This window comes from Procambarus clarkii, chromosome 14 (assembly GCF_040958095.1).
Source record: "Procambarus clarkii isolate CNS0578487 chromosome 14, FALCON_Pclarkii_2.0, whole genome shotgun sequence".
Taxonomy (NCBI): Eukaryota; Metazoa; Arthropoda; class Malacostraca; order Decapoda; family Cambaridae; genus Procambarus; species Procambarus clarkii.
Window position 1 is genome coordinate 9432138 of NC_091163.1, and position 22057 is coordinate 9454194.

Here is a 22057-nt window from a genome sequence, read left to right on the forward strand (position 1 = left end):
TCCGAAATATTACTGGATTTTGCTGCGACTGAGTTACAGTTTTTAACTTCAGTGCTGCCTCCTGTTGTCTCGTAGACAGCTGCCTCCTGTAGTCCCGTAGACAGCTGCCTCCTGTAGTCCCGTAGACAGCTGCCTCCTGTAGTCCCGTAGACAGCTGCCTGACCGTGGTAATGTCAGTAAGGAATAAGAGGTCATCCAGTCAACGCAAATACTTTATTACCACGGCTGGGACGTTGTCTCTCAACTGATCCATCCCTCACCCCCCTTTAGATCTTATTGACACGGCAGCGATGTGAGCTTGACTAATGACGAGAGGATTTTGATGACTACTGATGATGACTACTGCCTAGATGATGACTAGTATCAAGATGAATTTGATGTGGGAGTTGTCTGGTCTATCTCTTGTCTCCAGTGTCAGAGAGAGAGAGAGAGAGAGAGAGAGAGAGAGAGAGAGAGAGAGAGAGAGAGAGAGAGAGAGAGAGAGAGAGAGAGAGAGAGAGAGAGAGAGAGAGAGAGAGAGAGAGAGAGAGAGAGAGAGAGAGAGAGAGAGAGAGAGAGAATTATCAGGGAAAAAGCGCCAAGCCATTACGACTATATAGCACTGGGAAGGGGGTCAGGATAAGGCTTAAGGATAATCCTTATCCTTAAAGATAAGGATAAGGATTTGGGATGGGACGGTGGGGGGAAAGGAATGGTGCCCAACCACTTAGACGGTCGGGGATCCAGTGTCAGAATGCTCGTCTGGAATCTACCAATCATCACATATTTACCATATTGAGACGTCAGTATTCAACACACAAATCATCATGTAGACACCTGCTGCTCAGCTTCATCAACACCTGAAACATCTGACTTCACTACCGTCTCAACATATTAATCCTACATAGTTCACTTCAGACGTGATTAAACACCATTAAAGGGAACTGAAATCCATTCAATATTTTTTTTACTGGCTGGGGCAAGGAAGTAAAAAAAAAATAGTATCTTTTTATTTTATTTTTTTTTGTGCCAACTTGGTTCTAAAAAGCCTTTTGACCGATCTGATTTTCTGAGTGGCTGCCTTTAAGGCTCTCTTGAAAGCGACGTATTCAGCCCATTTCCCTGGTATTTTGGGATTTCCGGCAATGGTCGTGTTATTTTTAATGGCGTTCTTTGGCACAGCAATCCTTCTCAATGAGGATTTTTCATTCACTTCCTTCATGAAGGAAAAAAAAGAAATCGGGTCTTTCCAGGGAGTCTTATTGCTACGTCTTTATTGATAAATGTGTTTTATCCTGACTTCCCAGATGGCTGTCAACTGTCTGTATGCATCTGTCAGGAGTGAGGCTTTAGCTGTCAGGAGCAAAGCTTCAGCTGTCAGGAGCAAAGCTTTAGCTGTCAGGAGTGAGGCTATAGTTTTCATGATCGAGGCAACATCACTGAAAATGTGACGAAGGTGAAGAAATAAAAGTAACGATAACATTAAAGTGAAGGTGAAGGCTCAGAAGAATGAAAAACTAGAGATGCCTCCTACAGTGAAGAAGGTGGAGGCATGATGGCACTAGCAGTGACTTAGGGTGAAAATGAAAGAGGGAGAGAGAGAGAGAGAGAGAGAGAGAGAGAGAGAGAGAGAGAGAGAGAGAGAGAGAGAGAGAGAGAGAGAGAGAGAGAGAGAGAGAGAGAGTGAAAGATTCTCTGAGCGTTCTCTCTGTCTCTCTCTGTCTCTCTCTCTCTCTCTCTCTCTCTGTCTGTCTCTCTCTCTCTCTCTCTCTCTCTCTCTCTCTCTCTCTCTCTCTCTCTCTCTCTCTCTCTCTCTCTCTCTCTCTCTCTCTCTCTCTCTCTCTCTCTCTCTCTCTGTCTCTCTCTCTCTCTCTCTCTCTCTGTCTCTCTCTCTGTCTCTCTCTCTCTCTCTCTCTCTCTCTCTCTCTCTCTCTCTCTCTCTCTCTCTCTCTCTCTCTCTCTCTCTCTCTCTCTGTCTCTCTTTCTCTCCAACTCTCCCTCAGAAAATTTATTACATAACACTAAAGAAACTGCTGAAAAATGGTCTGGAAAAATCCTCCATCAATTAATTTCATTATTACGGTCAAAAATATAAATTGCAAACTTATAATATACATTTTATTGTAATAGTTTTAGTAAATATTTTTCAAACGCATAAAACTGCAAATTACTTAATAATTCAACAAGTACTTAATTTTAAAACAAAACAAATAGAAACTTCTAAACATTCCTGCGACATGTCATTCGTATTTCAGAGAAATATATTATATAATAAAACTTATTATATTATATAATATAGTTATATGAGTCTCAGGGTCCTCTTTACTGTCGAGATGCCCTCGACGACAACGACCTCAGTCTTCCGTGATCTTAACTTTATTGAAGAAGCGCGAGATTCACTTTACTGTCACTCCACATCACTCTTCACAAGCTCGCTCCAGACAGCTTCATAACTATCTGTGTGACTGGATTCAATCTTCTCTTCCTCACCTGAGCTGCTGTCTCTCTTTTTTTAGGCTCTAGGCTCCATCTATAGAGGGAAAATGAAGGATTATCTAGTTACCATACTAGGGAAATGGGAAGGATTATCTAGTTACCATACTAGGGAAAATGAAGGATTATCTAGTTACCATACTAGGGAAATGGGAAGGATTATCTAGTTACCATACTAGGGAAATGGAAGGATTGCAGGCGATGAGTCACAATAACGTGGCTAAAGTATGTTGACCAGACCACACACTAGAAGGTGAAGGGACGATGACGTTTCGGTCCGTCCTGGACCATTCTCAAGTCGATTGTCAAAATAGAAGGATTATTTAGCGATTATACTAGAAAAAGGGAAGGTTTATCTTTTATTCTTTGAAGATTAGGTTAGATTAGGATAGCTAATCAGGTTAAGTTTGATTTGGTTAGGCCACGTTTGATCTAGTAAGGTTAGGTTAACCTAGATTTGATTACGCCAGGTTAGGTTCGGTATATAGTATATAGCACTTAGAAGGGATATGAGGATAATGAGTAGGGATATGTGGATTATGAGGATAATCCCCTACAGGTCCCTCGCAGTTGGCTTCGTTCTCAACTCCCACTCAGGGATCCAGGGTTCGATTCCAGGGCAGGACAGATATGGTTTAGCACGTTTTCTTTCACTTAATGCCTCTGCTCACCTAGCAGTAAATAAGGTACCCGGGAGAAAGCAAACTGTTGTGGGTGGCATCTTGAGGAAAATCAATAATTCGGCCACGAAGAGGACCTCGATACAGGCCTAAAGTAAAATTATATATGCACAGGCGTACTGTCCCCGTCAAAACGAATGAAAATATGATAGAAAAAACACACATTTGCATTCGTTTAACGATTTTTTTTGTAAATAATTCGTTTGTCGGTTTGGTGTTAGGCTTAAGGTCCATCAACCGTGAAAAGGCCATTATGTGGCCACCACAATTTTGGCCACAATAGCTACCACAATTTTGGCCATAATAGCTACCACAATTGGTCACAATGGCCACCTCAGTAGTTTACTGACCAACCACCAAGTATACTTTAGTCCAGGATTAAAGCCAGGTAAACCTCTGGTTGTGTATACCCCTGTATTTATTAACTAGTTTCTTTATCTTTGATATTTACTGTTTATCTGGTGTTATCTGATGTAGATGTCTTTGGCAGGTAGGGAAATTTTATTAGGTTTAAATAATTTTTAGTGGGTTTATTTTTTTTTGTGAGGGGGGGGGGCTGAGTAAATTGTAAATAAGTTAGGGTTTCTATATCGATGTGACGAAGAGGAATTTTAATTTGCTCTGATTTGATTTTGGCAAATTTCAACACTCTCAGTTTTTGGGATTAAGTTAATTTTTAATTAGGCTTTTTGATTTCAGGTATTTTTTAATTAGTTGTCTTTAAATAATTCATGAATGCTCATATATGATATGTATTTTATTGGCTTTTTGTGTGTTTTTGCAAAAGATTTTTTTTGCATCAAAATCGATTTTTTTCAAGATCTGAGCAGAGCTTTGATTGTAAAATTGTCCATAATACCAAAGAATTCTTTGCATGAAGAGCTGTTTGCTAAGAAAAACTTGGATCCTCTTGGAGTGCACTTAACCCGCCAAACACACAGTGAAACTACAACGTTAGTACAACGTTTGAACAAGTTTTAACACCTCCTAACCAGTTATAACAACCACTATAGCAAGTTGTAACAACGTTCTAATACGTCATAAACACTTTAAGCCAAGATGTAACAACTTTATTACCAGTTGTAACAAGTTGAAAATAGGAACTATTACGGTTTGTGTTTCCAAAGTTCTGTGTATTATTCTAAAGAATCTTTTATATCAAAAATCACTTCTACTAAGAAGACCTGAGTACCTCTTTCGATCATTGGCACATAGTCAAAAGAGAACCTCTCCAATAGGAAGTTGTTGGGAGATATGCTCTCTACAATATGTAATTAATAATAATATAACATTTTTTTCTGTGCCTAGAGTCATTAGTAACGATGAGGACCATAGTATATATATATATATATATATATATATATATATATATATATATATATATATATATATATATATATATATATATATATATATATATATATATATATATATATATATATATATATATATATATATATATATATATATATATATATATATATACCGGCATACAGCAAAATTAGGATTTAGGAATCTGAACTATTGATTTGGACAAACCGGAAATCTAAATTGGTAATCTATTTTTGCTTGTGTTGCTTTGACAAAACTAAACTAACCCATCCTAACCTCCCTAGGCCTAATACCCGATATCTGAGGCCTAATATAGTACATATGTGCCTTGGAATTCTTAAGTTTGTGTTTCAGCTTCATTAGTTTAAAAAAAAAAAATTACTTACTAGTCACTCTCTAAAACCTAAGAACGTACGAATTCTGACTATTGACGATTGTCACAATAGATACTATCTAAACTGCAGAATGGGTTGAGTGGTAACCTATAGTATTCACTTATTTTGTTCTTGTTATGTTACCTGTTCATAACGTCTTCCCAGTCATTACTCCAAGTTCAAGTTCAAGTATGTTTATTAAGATAAGCAATAAATACATCTCAAAGGGATAGAGTAGCTTAGTCTATTTCTACCCCCCCTCATTACTCCAAGTCTACTACTTGGAGGGAGCCGGTCGGCCGAACGGACAGCACGCTGGACTTGTGATCCTGTGGTCCCGGGTTCGATCCCGGGCGCCGGCGAGAAACAATGGGCAAAGTTTCTTTCACCCTATGCCCCTGTTATCTAGCAGTGAAATAGGTACCTGGGTGTTAGTCAGCTGTCACGGGCTGCTTCCTGGGGGTGGAGGTCTGGTCGAGGACCGGGCCGCGGGGACACTAAAGCCCTGAAATCATCTCAAGATAACCTCAAGATACTATGTGAATCACATTGTTCACTCTCTTCATCATCCACGCGAATTTATTTTAACGTTAATTTTTTTTTTATAGCGTGCGAATTTTGTTAAATGTTCTGAAATATGCTAATGAAATTTAGAAGCAGTGACGACTACTTATTTCCAGGATTGTTAATTTTTATTTTATTTCTAACAAATAAGGACAGAAAAAGGCGAATTCTGACTCTTGTTAGTAAGTTTAAAGGCTTTTCTTGCCTCAATATACCATAACTCTTCGTCTATTTGATTCCCTATAACACCATCAATCCATTTGCAGGCGATGAGTCACAATAACGTGGCTGAAGTAAGTTGACCAGACCACACACTAGAAGTTGAAGGGACGACGACGTTTCGGTCCGTCCTGGACCATTCTCAAGTCGATTGTGAATGTCACAATCGACTTGAGAATGGTCCAGGACGGACCGAAACGTCGTCGTCCCTTCAACTTCTAGTGTGTGGTCTGGTCAACATCAATCCATTTGTTTTAAATAACTTCAAAACCAAGTCCCTATAATTACTACTGGGGGAATAGGGAGGGTAAACGAACACTTGAGTGTTATTGACCAGTCGAAGCGCTCAAAAAAGTGGTTCACATTCTTCTGTGGTTCATAATGTTTCTTTTTCATGCTAGTTAGGATGAGTTTTCAATTTACAAACAAGCCATGGCGAGTGCAACACCTCATGTTTGTGTTTACATAATTATGTTGACCTTACACCGAATATTATGACACTCAAAACCACACTATCTCTCTTTCTTCCCCCACACAAAGCCAAACTGTCTCTCTCTCTCTTCCCTCTCACAAAGCCACACCATGTCCTTGTTTTCCCCCCAAAAAAAAACCACACTATCTCCCTGTTTTCTCACACACAAAGCCACATTATCTTTCTCTCTTCCCCCACACAAAGCCACATTATCTCTCTCTCAAGTTCAAGTTCAAGTATGTTTATTGAGACAAGAAAAAAATACATCTCAAAGGGATAGAGTAGCTTAGGCTATTTCTACCCCCCTAATGGTGGCCAACCACTTGGATAGTCGGGGATTGAACGCCGACCTGCATGAAGCGAGACCGTCGTTCTACCGTTCAGCCCAAGTGGTTGGCATCTCTCTCTCTTCCTCCACACAAAGCCACGCCATCTCCTTGTTTTTCCACCCACACAAAACCACACTATCTCCCCCAGCAATCTCCTAATCTGGAGTCATCACACTTATCCTTCATTTCCCGTTGTCACTCACGCTCCCTCTCCTCCAAACACACACACACACACACACACACACTCAACGTCAAGCCTCACAAACACCATCCTCACCTCATCTTCCCCTCACACACACCTTTCCTGTCTCGCCTCATCACTGTGATGAGAGCGAGAAGGCCTCATACACTCTTCATTAAATGTCTTCACATCATACGCATCTCCACTGACATTATTTCTCTCCACATCCACTCATGTGGATAGAAATGAGGACATTTCCATATTTATATATATAAACTCCTTTAGTGAAATTACTTTTTCTCTATAGCTCATTGGAAATATCTCTTGCAACATATTGTTTATTGCTGCAAATTATATATTAATTGCTTGGAATCTATAACAAGTTAGAAGGTCGAGGCAAAATTAGGTATAAATGATGAACAAATCAATATTACCCCCCCCCCCCCATATGTTCATTTCATTAAAAACGTGTACCAATGCCAATGATTAATCTGTTATTAAAAGTAAGTATTCATATTAAGTAAATCCCAGCGATCTAACGTAATAAACACATCAATTATTTTTTTTCAGAATGAAAATTCCTTTCCTGGTCAGATGGTCAAGTTCTAGGAAGAACAATGACAGGAGAGGAATGATGCTAAGTCCTCCCCAGCCTCCAACACATCCGGATGCTGCTGCTGCTGCTTCCTCTCCTCTCGATCTTAATGATGCAACAATCTGGTAAGAATTCGCCTTTCATCAGTGCTGACGGCCAGAGCAGAGCGGATTCGGAAATAAATCCGTTTCCATCGGTGTTGATGATGCACGGATTTGATCAAGATTTATCGGATTTAATCCTTTAATCCTCCCTGCTGCTGAAGATGCAGGGATGTGGTCTGAAGTTGCTTAAGCAGAGAAGATGTGGCGGTGTCAGACCCCGTGTTTGAGGGCCATTTATTGGTGTCTTAACAGAAAATATGAAGTAATGAGAAAGTGCAAAATGAGGAGGAGTCGTTCCTCTTCCTGAGAATTCTCATAAATTCTCATAAATACACTAATAATAAGAGGAAAAGTAGATAATAAAAATACTCAAGCTAGCAATGGAGCAAAAAATAATAAAATAAGAATACGTGAAGTGGAAAAATGGAAGATAATATGCAGCAAAACCAAATAAGACATATTTGTTAAAGACTATAACTTTAAAATTTAAATTTAAGTGAAGACGGTCAATAAACAGTTGATTAACGAGAGAAGGAGTGATAGAAGAACGTCAGGGAGACGGGGGATCGATCGAGACCAGCATGGAGAGTGAGAGCTGGTCGCTAGTACTGTGTGTTGTCGTTCTTATCTTAGGTAAGTTAGCCCTGACCTACAGATAAATGTCTCTCTGTCTCTGTCTCTGTCTCTCTCTCTCTCTCTCTCTCTCTCTCTCTCTCTCTCTCTCTCTCTCTCTCTCTCTCTCTCTCTCTCTCTCTCTCTCTCTCTCTCTCTCTCTCTCTCTCTCTGTCTCTGTCTCTCTCTCTCTCTCTCTCTCTCTCTCTCTCTCTCTCTCTCTCTCTCTCTCTCTCCCTGCAGAGAGAATAGTTCCAATTGTCATTAATTGTTATATAAAATAAATGTCTCTGTTTCTCACTTGACCGCAGGAGCAGCTGTCGAAATAGATTTTGCTGCAGTTTAGGGAACCGTAATGTGTTGTGTTGGCCATACATCATCTATTGTAGTGGTCATCCATCATCTATTGAGTAGCTCACCCGTCATCTATTGTCTTTCCTAACTATCATGTGCCGTGCGGCTCAACCATCACGTACTAGGTACTTACCTAACAGGTAAATATCTATCCTCCCGTATGCACTAGCCATGGTCTACGGGGAAGTGAAGACTAGCTTTTAACATCTCGTCTACTATCCCTGTGCCCATTTCGTTATCATTTACCTGTCCTAATGTTGGAATTCTTTGTCGACTCTAAGGTTATGGATAAAGGTGGCTTCTACAATACACACAGAAATCACAATAGCGTGTTATTGTGATTATGTCTCTCGGATGTAGGTTCGAACCCTCATTACCCGAAACGCTGCGCGTACTAGTGGCTGTACAAGAATGTAACAACTCTTGTATATATCTCAAAAAAAAAAAAAAATGTGGATTTGTTCGAGGCTTCTACAACTTCTTCTTTCAGTGCATTCCTCTTGTTGACTACTCGAAGAGGCTACGAGAGTTTCCATAGAGTTTTTCAATCCATATGCGTTTTCAGCTTCCATTTATTGTCTTACTTTCTCTCAGTTTAAATGTAAATATGTCAATTCTCAGTAGTTTCCTCTGGAACCTATACATCAGTTGATAAAGGGTTGAGAGGCGGGACCTAAGAGCCGTAGCTCAACGCCCAGTAAGGTGAGTACACACACACACACACAAACACACACACCAATTGATTGACAATTGAGAGGCGGGACCAAAGAGCCAAAGCTCAACCCCCACAAGCACAAATAGGTGAGTACACACACACACACACACACACACACACACACACACACACACACACACACACACACACACACACACACACACACACACACACACACACACACACACACACACACACACACACACACACACACACACACTTACGACACTGGAAGACAGAAGAGTAAGGGGAGACATGATCACAACCTACAAAATCCTCAGAGGAATCGACCGGGTAAACAAGGATAAACTATTCAACACTGGTGGGACGCGAACAAGGGGACACAGGTGGAAACTGAGTACTCACATGAGCCACAGAGACGTTAGAAGGAACTTTTTTAGTGTCAGAGTAGTTAACGGATGGAATGCATTAGGCAGTGATGTGGTGGAGGCTGACTCCATACACAGTTTTAAATGTAGATATGATAGAGCCCAGTAGGCTCAGGAATCTGTACACCAGTTGATTGACAGTTGAGAGGCGGGACCAAAGAGCCAAAGCTCAACCCCCGCAAGCACAAATAGGTGAGTACACACACTCACACACACACACACACACTGCTTGGCTCACAACAACACCCCGATTGTTTTAAAACAATCGACAATGATTGAATGCTGTTTACAATGCATAATTAATCATTTTAAATGCCGTCAGTAAAGTTGTAGGCCTGGCGGATTTTTGTCATTACTCACAGCTCTGAAAAACCCACACATTTTGTACAACTACTTCAAAAAAATTCTGACATTTTAATTACAATTTTTTTTTAAATCAACGACCTCCTTAATTCGCAAAATTGTCTTGTTAATTGCATTCCTTACGTCTGGAAATCAAGGTGTAAATATATATATATATATATATATATATATATATATATATATATATATATATATATATATATATATATATATATATATATATATATATATATATGTAGTGCCTCGCAAACGTCAAGCCGCCTGCTATCGCTGTATCTATCGATGATTTCTGTGTTGTTTACTAGGATTTCTCTGGCGATGGTTTGGTTATGGGAAGAGATTATATGTTCCTTAATGGAGCCCTGTTGGAGCAACAGGGCTCCATTAAGGAACATATAATCTCTTCCCATAACCAAACCATCGCCAGAGAAATCCTAGTAAACAACACAGAAATCATCGATAGATACAGCGATAGCAGGCGGCTTGACGTTTGCGAGGCACTACACATCAAGAAGTCAACACCAGCAATCAACAGCCAATTATTGCACAACTATATTCTACCCACCTCAAGACTCCGCTCCAATATAGAAGCATCAAGAAATATGGACCAATAGGCTTTCTACAAACACTTCTATTCAATACCCATTGTTTCTGTTCTGTCTTGTGTTGATACTTTTAATACCCTATTAATATCCCCTCTTGTTCTGTCTTGTGTTAATGCCACATCACCCCTCCCACCTCACTCAAATGTAGATATAAAATCAGAGATACGTTCTAATCAGTTGTGTATTTGTGAAGTCTTTGAAAATGTAATAAGTTTTACGAAACGCGCCCGTGTCGCGTCAGACTAGAAATAAAAATGAATTTTGGAGAAGTGATTTTTGATTTACCTCCAACAGTGAAGCGTAATGTACGAAAGATTGAGAAAATTCGTGTTAGAATTATTAATCTTACTTTTTCGGTCATATTTAATAATATATGTCTACAGGAAAGACTGCTACCAAAATATACTAATATATATATATATATATATATATATATATATATATATATATATATATATATATATATATATATATATATATATATATATATATATATATATATATATATATATATTGTACCCAGGCAGGAATCGATCTCGGTACAAGAAATAGTCTCTTACCAAAACCAACAGCACACCAGTCCTTACACGCCCAACAAATCATTCATTGAATCTATCTTACTTATGGTTCTGTTCCCCCAGGGAACATGGTGGGGGAGGCAGGGGCGGGCACAGGGCTGTACATGGGTCCCTACTTCCCCAGCCCTCAGCCCCTGAACATCACCGTACACCAGGACACCGTCGCCTACCTTCCCTGCACCGTCAATCAGCTTGGAGACAAGTCGGTTAGTGCCTCAAAATCCACAAAAGTCTAAAACAGACTTTTTTGTATTTTTTTTTGTAACTCAAAATTGTATTTCTTACTTAAGTTTTTATTATTTTTTTTCTTCTTAAACGCCAAAGTTTGAGGTGTTAATAGTGAAGGGATGTAATATTTTTTTGTGTTTGTATTAATTTGTTTTTTTAGGAGGGGGGGGGGATTTATTACCCATTTCATTCATTATTAATTATGAGTTATTATCATCTTTCCTGACATGTTCTTTATTCTTTATTAATTTATTAAACGTCTAACTTTAATTTTGTGCCCTGGGCAGCTTTGTTGTTTATTTGAATTCATCGTTAAATCCTATGTTATCTCGTACATTGATGAATTAGATTGTCTTAAATTCAATGTAAACTGGTAGAATTTATCTTGTAAACTGGTAGATTTGGTCATGTAAATTGGTTTGTTATGCAGATGTTACGACTTAATTAGATATAAGCTGATTTATGAGAATGAAATCTCATGTCTCAAAAATCTTATAAATAGGAGCTGCCTCGTATGGGCCAAGAGGCTTTCTGCAGTTACCTTTGTTCTTATGTACTTATGAAATGAGAGGTGCTAGATATGAAGTCCTTCGGGTATATCTAAAATAGCTTTCTCGACAAATTTAATCATTATTTCCAGCACTTGATGAACGTTCTCTGATAGTTCACATAAACCTATTCCTCTCCAATCATTCACAGAGATATAATCTATCCTGCCTCATTGTGTAAAAAAAAAATACCATTACACGTTTTAAATAATATTAAACATCACTTTGAACTATACGAATATATAAAACACACTGTAGATAGTTCACATGAACCTATTCCTCTCCAATCATTCACAGAGATATAATCTTATCTGCCTCATTGTGTAAAAAAAATACCATTACACGTTTTAAATCATATTTACAGTGTGTGTGTGTTAACTAATCAATGCATTCAGGGTCCTGACTTGGGTGTCCCTCCTACAGGTGTCTTGACTTGGGTGTCCCTCCTACAGGTGTCTTGACATGGGTGTCCCTCCTACAGGTGTCTTGACTTGGGTGTCCCTCCTACAGGTGTCTTGACTTGGGTGTCCCTCCTACAGGTGTCTTGACTTGGGTGTCCCTCCTACAGGTGTCTTGGGTGAGGCAGAGGGACGCGGACATCCTGACGGTGGACCGCTACACCTTCGTCAGGGACGAGCGGTTGACCGTACACTTCACCCCTGATACAGGCACCTGGACGCTGGTCATCAAGTACGTCCAGGACCGCGACGCTGGCACCTATGAGTGCCAGATCTCCACCGAGCCAAAGATGTCAATGCTGGTCCATCTTAACGTCATTGGTGAGTCACGGTTACTTGTTGCTTTCTGCTGGGGCTTGTAATCATCCAGCTGGTGCTTGTAATCATCCAGCTGGGGCTTGTAATCATTCAGCTGGTGCTTGTAATCATCCAGCTGGTGCTTGTAATCATCCAGCTGGTGCTTGTAATCATCCAGCTGGTGCTTGTAATCATTCAGCTGGTGCTTGTAACCATCCAGCTGGTGCTTGTAATCATCCAGCTGGGGCTTGTAACCATCCAGCTGGTGCTTGTAATCATCCAGCTGGTGCTTGTAATCATCCAGCTGGGGCTTGTAATCATCCAGCTGGTGCTTGTAATCATCCAGCTTGTGCTTGTAATCATCCAGCTGGTGCTTGTAATCATCCAGCTGGTGCTTGTAATCATTCAGCCGATGCCTGGTGCTTGTGAGAGCCAGTTGAACTGGTATTCCTACAAATTGTGCCTATTACTGGTCGGTCAAACTCCCGTTTTCCACTCCGGTGGTACTGGGTTCGAGCCTCCTCAGGGTGAAAGTGAATGCAATGTTATTTTGAACTTTTAATGTGGTTTGTAAGTGACTTAACTAGCACGAGGATCACCTAATTGTCTAATTAATCTAATCAATCTAATTGATTAATCTAATTGTTAGGTTCAACTAAATCACCATTTATAGATAATAAAGTCTAAGGCAATTGCTTGGGAGTATCCAGAGTGCAGATTTTAATCCATTAACCATAACTCAGCCCCCTCTGCAAGTACATCAAGTAATTACAGTTCACTTGACTGCTCCTCTTACTCACCGTTGCTCTGATAATCCCCTCAATGTCGGCACCTTCCACTTTGCAAAGTGATAATGAGGTTACATATCAGACGAACGATCCTCTTTGACAGATCCGTCGTTCGCGATCCTTCTCAATGTATTGAGATCTAACGGCCTAATTGGAGCCCGACTTTGTGCGTTCTAATTAGCTGTCACCGATTATATGTGATAAATGGAGAGATGAAAGCCTCCTACTTATCCACTCCAAAACTCCGGCTTCTCATTGGTTGAGGCCCCTCATACGACACATAAGGGAAAGGTGTGTCTTAATTGCCTTTCATCTTCACTACGTAGTTATGAGCTTCTTAAAGAGCCTGGGGGAGGGGGGGCTAGATTCACGAAGAAGTTACGCAAACACTTACGAACCTGTACATCTTTCCTCAATCTTTGGCGGATTTGTTTACAATTATTAAGCAGTTAATGAGCTCCGAAGCACCAGGAGGCTGTTTATAACAATAACAACAGTTGAGTGGGAAGTTTTCATGCTTGTAAACTATTTAATAAATGTAACCAAAGCCGTCAAAGATTGAGGAAAGATGAACACGTTCGTAAGTACTTGCGTAACTGCTTCGTGAATCTGGCCCCATGGATGATAGCAGCGGGTTGTTTGGCCCCCTTAACGAACTACAAATATATATATATATATATATATATATATATATATATATATATATATATATATATATATATATATATATATATATATATATATATATATATTATGTATATATTGTTTCAATCATTCTCAGTGCTATATATATATATATATATATATATATATATATATATATATATATATATATATATATATATATATATATATATATATATATATGTCGTACCTAGTAGCCAGAACTCACTTCTCAGCCTACTGTTCAAGGCCCGATTTGCCTAATAAGCCAAGTTTTCCTGAATTAATATATTTACTATAATTTTTTTCTTATGAAATGATAAAGCTACCCTTTTCACTATGTATGAGGTCAATTTTTTTTTATTGGAGTTAAAATTAACGTAGATATATGACCGAACCTAACCAACCCTACCTAACCTAACCTAACCTATATATATAGGTAAGGTTAGGTTAGGTAGCCAAAAAAAGCTAGGTTAGGTTAGGTTAGGTAGGTTAGGTAGACGAAAAAACATTAATTCATGAAAACTTGGCTTATTAGGCAAATCGGGCCTTGCATAGTAGGCTGAGAAGTGAGTTCTGGCTACTAGGTACGACATATATATATATATATATATATATATATATATATATATATATATATATATATATATATATATATATATATATATATGTCGTACTTAGTAGCCAGAATGCACTTCTCAGCCTACTATGCATGGCCCAATTTGCCTAATAAGCCAAGTTTTCATGAATTAATTGTTTTTCGACTACCTAACCTACCTAACTTAACCTAACCTAACTTTTTCGGCTACCTAACCCAACCTAACCTATAAAGATAGGTTAGGTTAGGTTAGGTAGGGTTGGTTAGGTTCGGTCATATATCTACATTAATTTTAACTCCAATAAAAAAAAATTGACCTCATACATAATGAAATGGGTAGCTTTATCATTTCATAAGAAAAAAATTAGAGAAAATATATTAATTCAGGAAAACTTGGCATATTAGGCAAATCGGGCCTTGCATAGTAGGCCAAAAAGTGCGTTCTGGCTACTAGGTACGACATATATATATATATATATATATATATATATATATATATATATATATATATATATATATGTCGTACCTAGTAGCCAGAACGCCCTTCTCAGCCTACTATGCGAGGCCCAATTTGCCTAATAAGCCAACTTTTCATGAGTTAATTGTTTTTCGACTACCTAACCTACCTAACCTAACCTAACCTAACTTTTTCGGCTACCTAACCTAGCCTAACCTATAAAGATAGGTTAGGTTAGGTTAGGTAGGGTTGGTTAGGTTCAGTCACATATCTACGTTAATTTTAACTCCAATAAAAAAAATTGACCTCATACATAATGAAATGGATTGCTTTATCATTTCATAAGAAAAAAATTAGAGAAAATATATTAATTCAGGAAAATTTGGCTTATTAGGCAAATCTGGCCTTGCATAGTAGGCCGAGAAGTACGTTCTGGCTACTAGGTACGACATATATATATATATATATATATATATATATATATATATATGTCGTACCTAGTAGCCAGAACGCACTTCTCAGCCTACTATGCAAGGCCCGATTTGCCTAATAAGCCAAGTTTTCCTGAATTAATATACTTTCTCTAACTTTTTTCCTATGAAATGATAAAGCTACCCATTTCTTTATATATGAGGTCAATTTTTTTTTATTGGAGTTAAAATTAACGTAGATATATGACCGAACCTAACCAACCCTACCTAACCTAACCTAACCTATCTTTATAGGTTAGGTTAGGTTAGGTAGCCAAAAAAGTTAGGTTAGGTTAGGTTAGGTAGGTTAGGTAGTCGAAAAACAATTAATTCATGAAAACTTGGCTTATTAGGCAAATTCGGCCTTGCATAGTAGGCTGAGAAGTGAGTTCTGGCTACTAGGTACGACATATATATATATATATATATATATATATATATATATATATATACATATATATATATATATATATATATATATATATATATATATATATATATATATATATATATATATATATATATATATATATATATGCAACAATGATCACAAAAACACTGATCCAAGTATGCAGAAAAACCACATGTGAAAAATAGAGAATGCTTAATGCGTTTTCGGCTAATTCGCCTTCATCAGAGCAAAGTAGAATGAATGCTACTTTCATGCTACTTTGCACTGATGAAGGCGAATTAGCCGAAAACGCCTTAAGCATTCTCTATTTTTCACATGTGGTTTTTTCTGCATATATATATAAAAATCTCAGTGTAAAAATCGTATATACTGTAGATTGTGTTTATATATATGTGTATAAAGATCTTTATATATATATATACTTACTCTGTGTAAAAAAGGTCTGTGTATATGCACATCTCTGTCTATTCTTTTGATGTAAATGAAATAAAAGCGAAACATTTATACGTAAAAAAAATGCCTGAAATTACAACAAAAACAAAAATCAATAATAATAATAAAATCGATTGATGCTATGAGGTGACTCAATCAATCGATACCTATAGATCAATCAAGGCATACTCCTTACCCCTGTACCACCACGACTTGGGTTGCATCACCTTAGGGGGGACTCCACTGAACCCGCAGGGAGTCTGACGGGTTCAAGTTCAAGTTCAAGTTTGTCATATAACCCAGAAGCTCTCGAGTGTAAGGTCAAGTAGCCTAACTACCTCACACTCTAGCTGGTATTAACTCTGGACGTCAACGGAGCCTCTAGGTCTATTCACACAGGTAGAACCGCAGTGCCACAGGTAATCTTCCAATCATTCTCAGTGCCGCAGGTAATCCTCCAATCATTCTCAGTGCCACAGGTAATCCTCCAATCATTTTCAGTGCCGCAGGTAATCCTCCAATCATTCTCAGTGCCGCAGGTAATCCACCAATAATTTTCAGTGCCACAGGTAATCCTCCAATCATTCTCAGTGCCACAGGTAATCCTCCAATCATTCTCAGTGCCGCAGGTAATCCTCCAATCATTCTCAGTGCCACAGGTAATCCTCCAATCATTTTCAGTGCCACAGGTAATCCTCCAATCATTCTCAGTGCCACAGGTAATCCTCCAATCATTCTCAGTGCCACAGGTAATCCTCCAATCATTCTCAGTGCCGCAGGTAATCCTCCAATCATTCTCAGTGCCACAGGTAATCCTCCAATCATTCTCAGTGCCGCAGGTAATCTTCCAAGCATTCTCAGTGCCACAGGTAATCCTCCAATCATTCTCAGTGCCACAGGTAATCCTCCAATCATTCTCAATGCCACAGGTAATCCTCCAATCATTCTCAGTGCCGCAGGTAATCCTCCAATCATTCTCAGTGCCACAGGTAATCCTCCAATCATTCTCAGTGCCGCAGGTAATCCTCCAATCATTCTCAGTGCCACAGGTAATCCTCCAATCATTCTCAGTGCCGCAGGTAATCCTCCAATCATTCTCAGTGCCACAGGTAATCCTCCAATCATTCTCAGTGCCACAGGTAATCCTCCAATCATTCTCAGTGCCACAGGTAATCCTCCAATCATTCTCAGTGCCACAGGTAATCCTCCAATCATTCTCAGTGCCGCAGGTAATCCTCCAATCATTCTCAGTGCCACAGGTAATCCTCCAATCATTCTCAGTGCCGCAGGTAATCCTCCAATCATTCTCAGTGCCACAGGTAATCCTCCAATCATTCTCAGTGCCACAGGTAATCCTCCAATCATTCTCAGTGCCGCAGGTAATCCTCCAATCATTCTCAGTGCCGCAGGTAATCCTCCAATCATTCTCAGTGCCGCAGGTAATCCTCCAATCATTCTCAGTGCCACAGGTAATCCTCCAATCATCCAGAGAGCCGCAATGAGGGAGGAAACTATCAGGGGGGGGGGGTTAAACGCCCAGTCATTACGACTATTTATCACTTGGGACGGGATCAGGATAAGGATTTGGGATGGGACGGGTGGGATAAAGGAATGGTGTCCAACCACTTGTGGACGGTCGTGGGGGATTGAACACCGACCTGCAGGAAGTGATAGCCTCATCCTAACCTTCCGTTCTCCACATTTCCGCCTCCAAAACTAACTATCCTGTCCACCCTTCCGCAGTGCCGCAAGTGGAGGTGACCGGCGCGGCGGACAAGTACGTGAGGAGTGGATCCACCGCTCGTCTCGAGTGCAAAGTGAGCTCAACCGTTCAGCTTCCCGATTACATCTTCTGGTACCACTCTGGGGAGCGGCTGCTGGAGTACGACAACCCGAGAGTGAAGTTTACGGTGTCGAGGCGGGGCGGGCAGGGCAGTGAGATGAGTGTCACTTCTACTCTGGTGATCTCCAACGCCAAGTCCGCAGACGCGGGAAACTATACCTGTCTTCCCTCCAACCTGCATCCCGCCACGACGCTCCTCCACGTCCTCAATGGTACGTGGTATGGTTAATATAATTATGGTTTTATGTTCAGCTACTTGTAACAACAAGTTCCAATATGTTGACCAGACCACACACTAGAAGGTGAAGGGACGACGACGTTTCGGTCGGTTCTGGACCATTCTCAAGTCGCACCCTGCCACGACCCTCCTCCACGTCCTTAATGGTACGTGGCCAATTAATATAATTGTGGTTTTATATTCAGCTACTTGAAACGAGTTCCAATATGTTGAGCAAACGACAAACTAGAAGGTGAAGGGACGACGACGTTTCGGTCGGTTCTGGACCATTCTCAAGTCGATTGAGTCCAGGACGGACCGAAACGTCGTCGCAATTAATATAATTGTGGTTTTATATTCAGTTACTTGAAACAACAAGTTCCAATATGTTGACCAAGCCACAAACTAGAAGGTGAAGGGACGACGACGTTTCGGACCATTCTCAAGTCGATTGAGTCCAGGACGGACCGAAACGTCGTCGTCCCTTCACTTTCTAGTGTGTGGTTTGGTCAACATATTTCAGCCACGTTATTGTGACTCCTCGTCTGCAACAAGTTCCAAGTAGCACGGGCTATGGTGAGCCCGGAGTGAACATAAGAATGTAGGTAACTGCAGAAGGCCTGTTGGCCCATACGAGGTAGCTCATATATCATATCCACCTAATCTCATACATATATGTGTCTAACCTACGCTTGAAACAATCAATGTATACTACTTCTATTGGACTTACCTGGCACAGGAGCGGGGCTGTGTGTACTGGTGGCATGGTAGTTGTTCATTTCTTGAACAAATCCACAAGAGCCATTTCTTCCCTTGTCCATTTCTTGTCCATTTCTTGTTCAATTCTTGTCTATTTCTTGGCCATTTCTTGTTTAGTTCATTCAACCTCACTTCTCCAGTTTCATCTCCCAGGAGTAAGAACTGTCTCTATAGACAACACAAATCTACTGACACAGTCTCTGAGAACATCAGAATGTGACAATAAATCTTCCCTTTTGTTTGTTTTCGACATATTTTGTGAGAATATACATATACATTCACAACGTATACACCAGAACTATACATATGTATTCCGTTCTTTGCATTGTTTTGCTTGAGTGCAAATTATGCTTATTATTATTATTAATCCCACACAGAAATCACACTAACGTGATATATATATATAGCGAATCTGTGAATGCACTTGGCAATGCTGAGGTGGAAGGTTCGAGCCTCCTCACAGTCTCATTTTCTCATTATTGTTATTTATTCATTTATATCTCAGCAGACGAGCACCCAGCAGCAATGCACACGGGCGGAGCGACGACAACAGAGCCTCCCCCTGCCTGGGGAGTACTCCTGGCGGTGGTACTCAGTATAGTGATGGTCCACGCCAACCCCCTCACAGCCCAGGCATGTGTTGGAGAGCCTTTCTTCATTCCAAGCGACGTAGGTGAGGTACATCGTCCCAGAAGAAGGACTAGAAGCAGGAGGAACTCGGCGTCTGGACTCATAGCAAGGGTGCGTGAGGTGTCTCTACCTCATCGCTATCCTTGTGAGAGCCGGGGCCGACGGCCCTCTTACAGGAGACAACCGGGTTCGGTTCCCTGGCGGCGGAGAGGAACAGATTCTGAAGGCATTGATAAGCAGGGTCATCCTGCCTTGCTTACTCTGTCTGCTTCAATTCTCCACACTGCATTCAGATTAAGCGATATAATTGGTTCACACTAACACATACACATACACACACACACACACACATACACACACACACACACACACACACACACACACACACACACACACACACACACACACACACACACACACACACACACACACACACACACACACACACACACACACACACACACACACACACACACTCACACATTGTGTATTAACCCTGAGTTTTATCATTTTGTATAATATGCTTAGAGTCTCAAGCTGGAAGCTTCCATTGAATAAATGCATAATCTTACATGTGCATTATAAACCATTTTTGTATTGCAATATTCTGTATATGCAGCCTCAAAAATGCAATGTTCTTCACGCAAAGCTTCAGGTTAATGTAAATCTAAGTTTTGTATTTCATCACATATATGCCTTTAGGAAACTTACTCTTGAATTTGGATTAAAAGGCCGTTAATTCTACTATTTTCTAAAACTTTTAATTTCCATTTTAAACGGCTGCGTTGAGGATAATGTGGCCAGTGTTAAATGCTCAAAAATTGTGTTGGATAAGATTATATTATATAGCATAAATTGCAGACGAAATATAATTTTTTTCCTGAGTTTTATAGGTGTTGAACATCGCACATAATTGACCCGGGAAGAATTCTTATTGTGGAAAAAAAATGTCAAAGCTTCAGTCAGAACCATTTTTACTTTTCAGAGGACATACCGTAAAGAATTTCCGACCCAGAAGTTCCAATTCGTTGAATATTTCAGAAATAAAATACAATTCTTATCGGCTTTGGTGCACACAACTCAGCAGATAACGATTTGAAGTCAATTTTTTTGCAGTATATTTGAAGGCATATCTCGACGTCAAGTCACGACGTCAAGTCACGACGTCAATATCACGGCTCTCACTGACGTCAATACGTCAATGGCCACGTGACGCATGAAATTTTCTGAGCCAAAATCCACAGATTGATATATATAGAGATTGATATATTGTTTCATAAATAATGAACTCATTTACTTCTTGTGATTTCTGATGGCAAATCACCTTGAGTTTCTTGCATAGTGATTACTACCCTAAGAGGTGATTTCTATTTCTGTGTTATTAATTTAAGTTCTGAATCGAGGTTATGTAATGTTTTCCAAATAGCTGGTTTTTTACATTTTTTCCCACAATTATTAATTTTGTTTACGATAATCTTTGTTTGAAATACACCAAGCTAAGATTTAGTCTGAAATTTTAAACTTAAAATACATATCGAATATTGTAATTTTATTCAGAATAACTAATACTTATTGTTTTTTTTTGTTTAGTTTGTCCCATCCTGTATACTGCCTCAAGATATTTTTGTTTAATTCAATGTTGTAAACTATCAATTAATGTGTTACTACCAAATGACCTGTTTAATCACACGAGTCCCACTAGAGGCTTTCTATTTTCGTTCGTGTTTACAACTCGTCTAGTGAAATTTACAATGGCTGGTAAACTGTTTCCATGAGTTTACCACTGTGTGAGTTTACATAACACTGTTATGTTTATTATTTATATCCATCATAAGCCTCAGAATGTATAGTGCTCGAACAAACTCCTTCAGTAAAGGGGGGTTTCCTGAATGTTGTTTTACAAACTTTTGTATCAGTGTGTGTTTGTTCACCAAGGTTGTCTCTGTAAGACAAGGTTACAGAGGTCACTGTAATGTTTGGATACATAAATGTAAGAATGAGTGGAAATACTATCTATGAGTTTCATTTATTTCCTCTACAAGATCAAAATGTATTTTAACAAAAATGTATTGAAGTGCTTGGTAAAGTGATTATACTCTGCAGATTCACATCTTACGGTATATTCATAATTGCTTTATATATATACCTTATATGTAGATAGATATACGCTGCGAGGTGCACCAAATACACACTGCACCTATTTATATCATCCCAGGAATATCTCTGGCCAGAAAAGTATATATATATACTAAGAGCTGAACCCCATCTGTGAGTGAATATACCTTTAGAGCGCCGCCTCACATGCCACGGTATATAAAC

General features: G+C 39.4%; 1 protein-coding gene across 3 annotated transcripts in view; it reads left to right on the top strand.

Annotated features, from left to right (window-relative positions):
- Positions 1-21750, top strand: part of LOC123750938 (fibroblast growth factor receptor-like 1) — a 51012-nt gene extending 29262 nt beyond the window's left edge. For 2 of the 3 annotated variants that reach the window (XM_069324354.1, XM_069324355.1), the window contains exons 2-6: positions 7194-7955; positions 11002-11144; positions 12283-12493; positions 18033-18344; positions 19614-21750. In XM_069324354.1, coding sequence (XP_069180455.1) covers positions 7904-7955; positions 11002-11144; positions 12283-12493; positions 18033-18344; positions 19614-20059 — 1164 coding nt within the window. In that variant the 5' untranslated portion in view covers positions 7194-7903 and the 3' untranslated portion in view covers positions 20060-21750. The remainder of the gene's footprint in view (positions 1-7193; positions 7956-11001; positions 11145-12282; positions 12494-18032; positions 18345-19613) is intronic. The other variant, XM_069324356.1, reaches the window with a different exon arrangement.
- Positions 21751-22057: the final 307 nt, after the last annotated feature.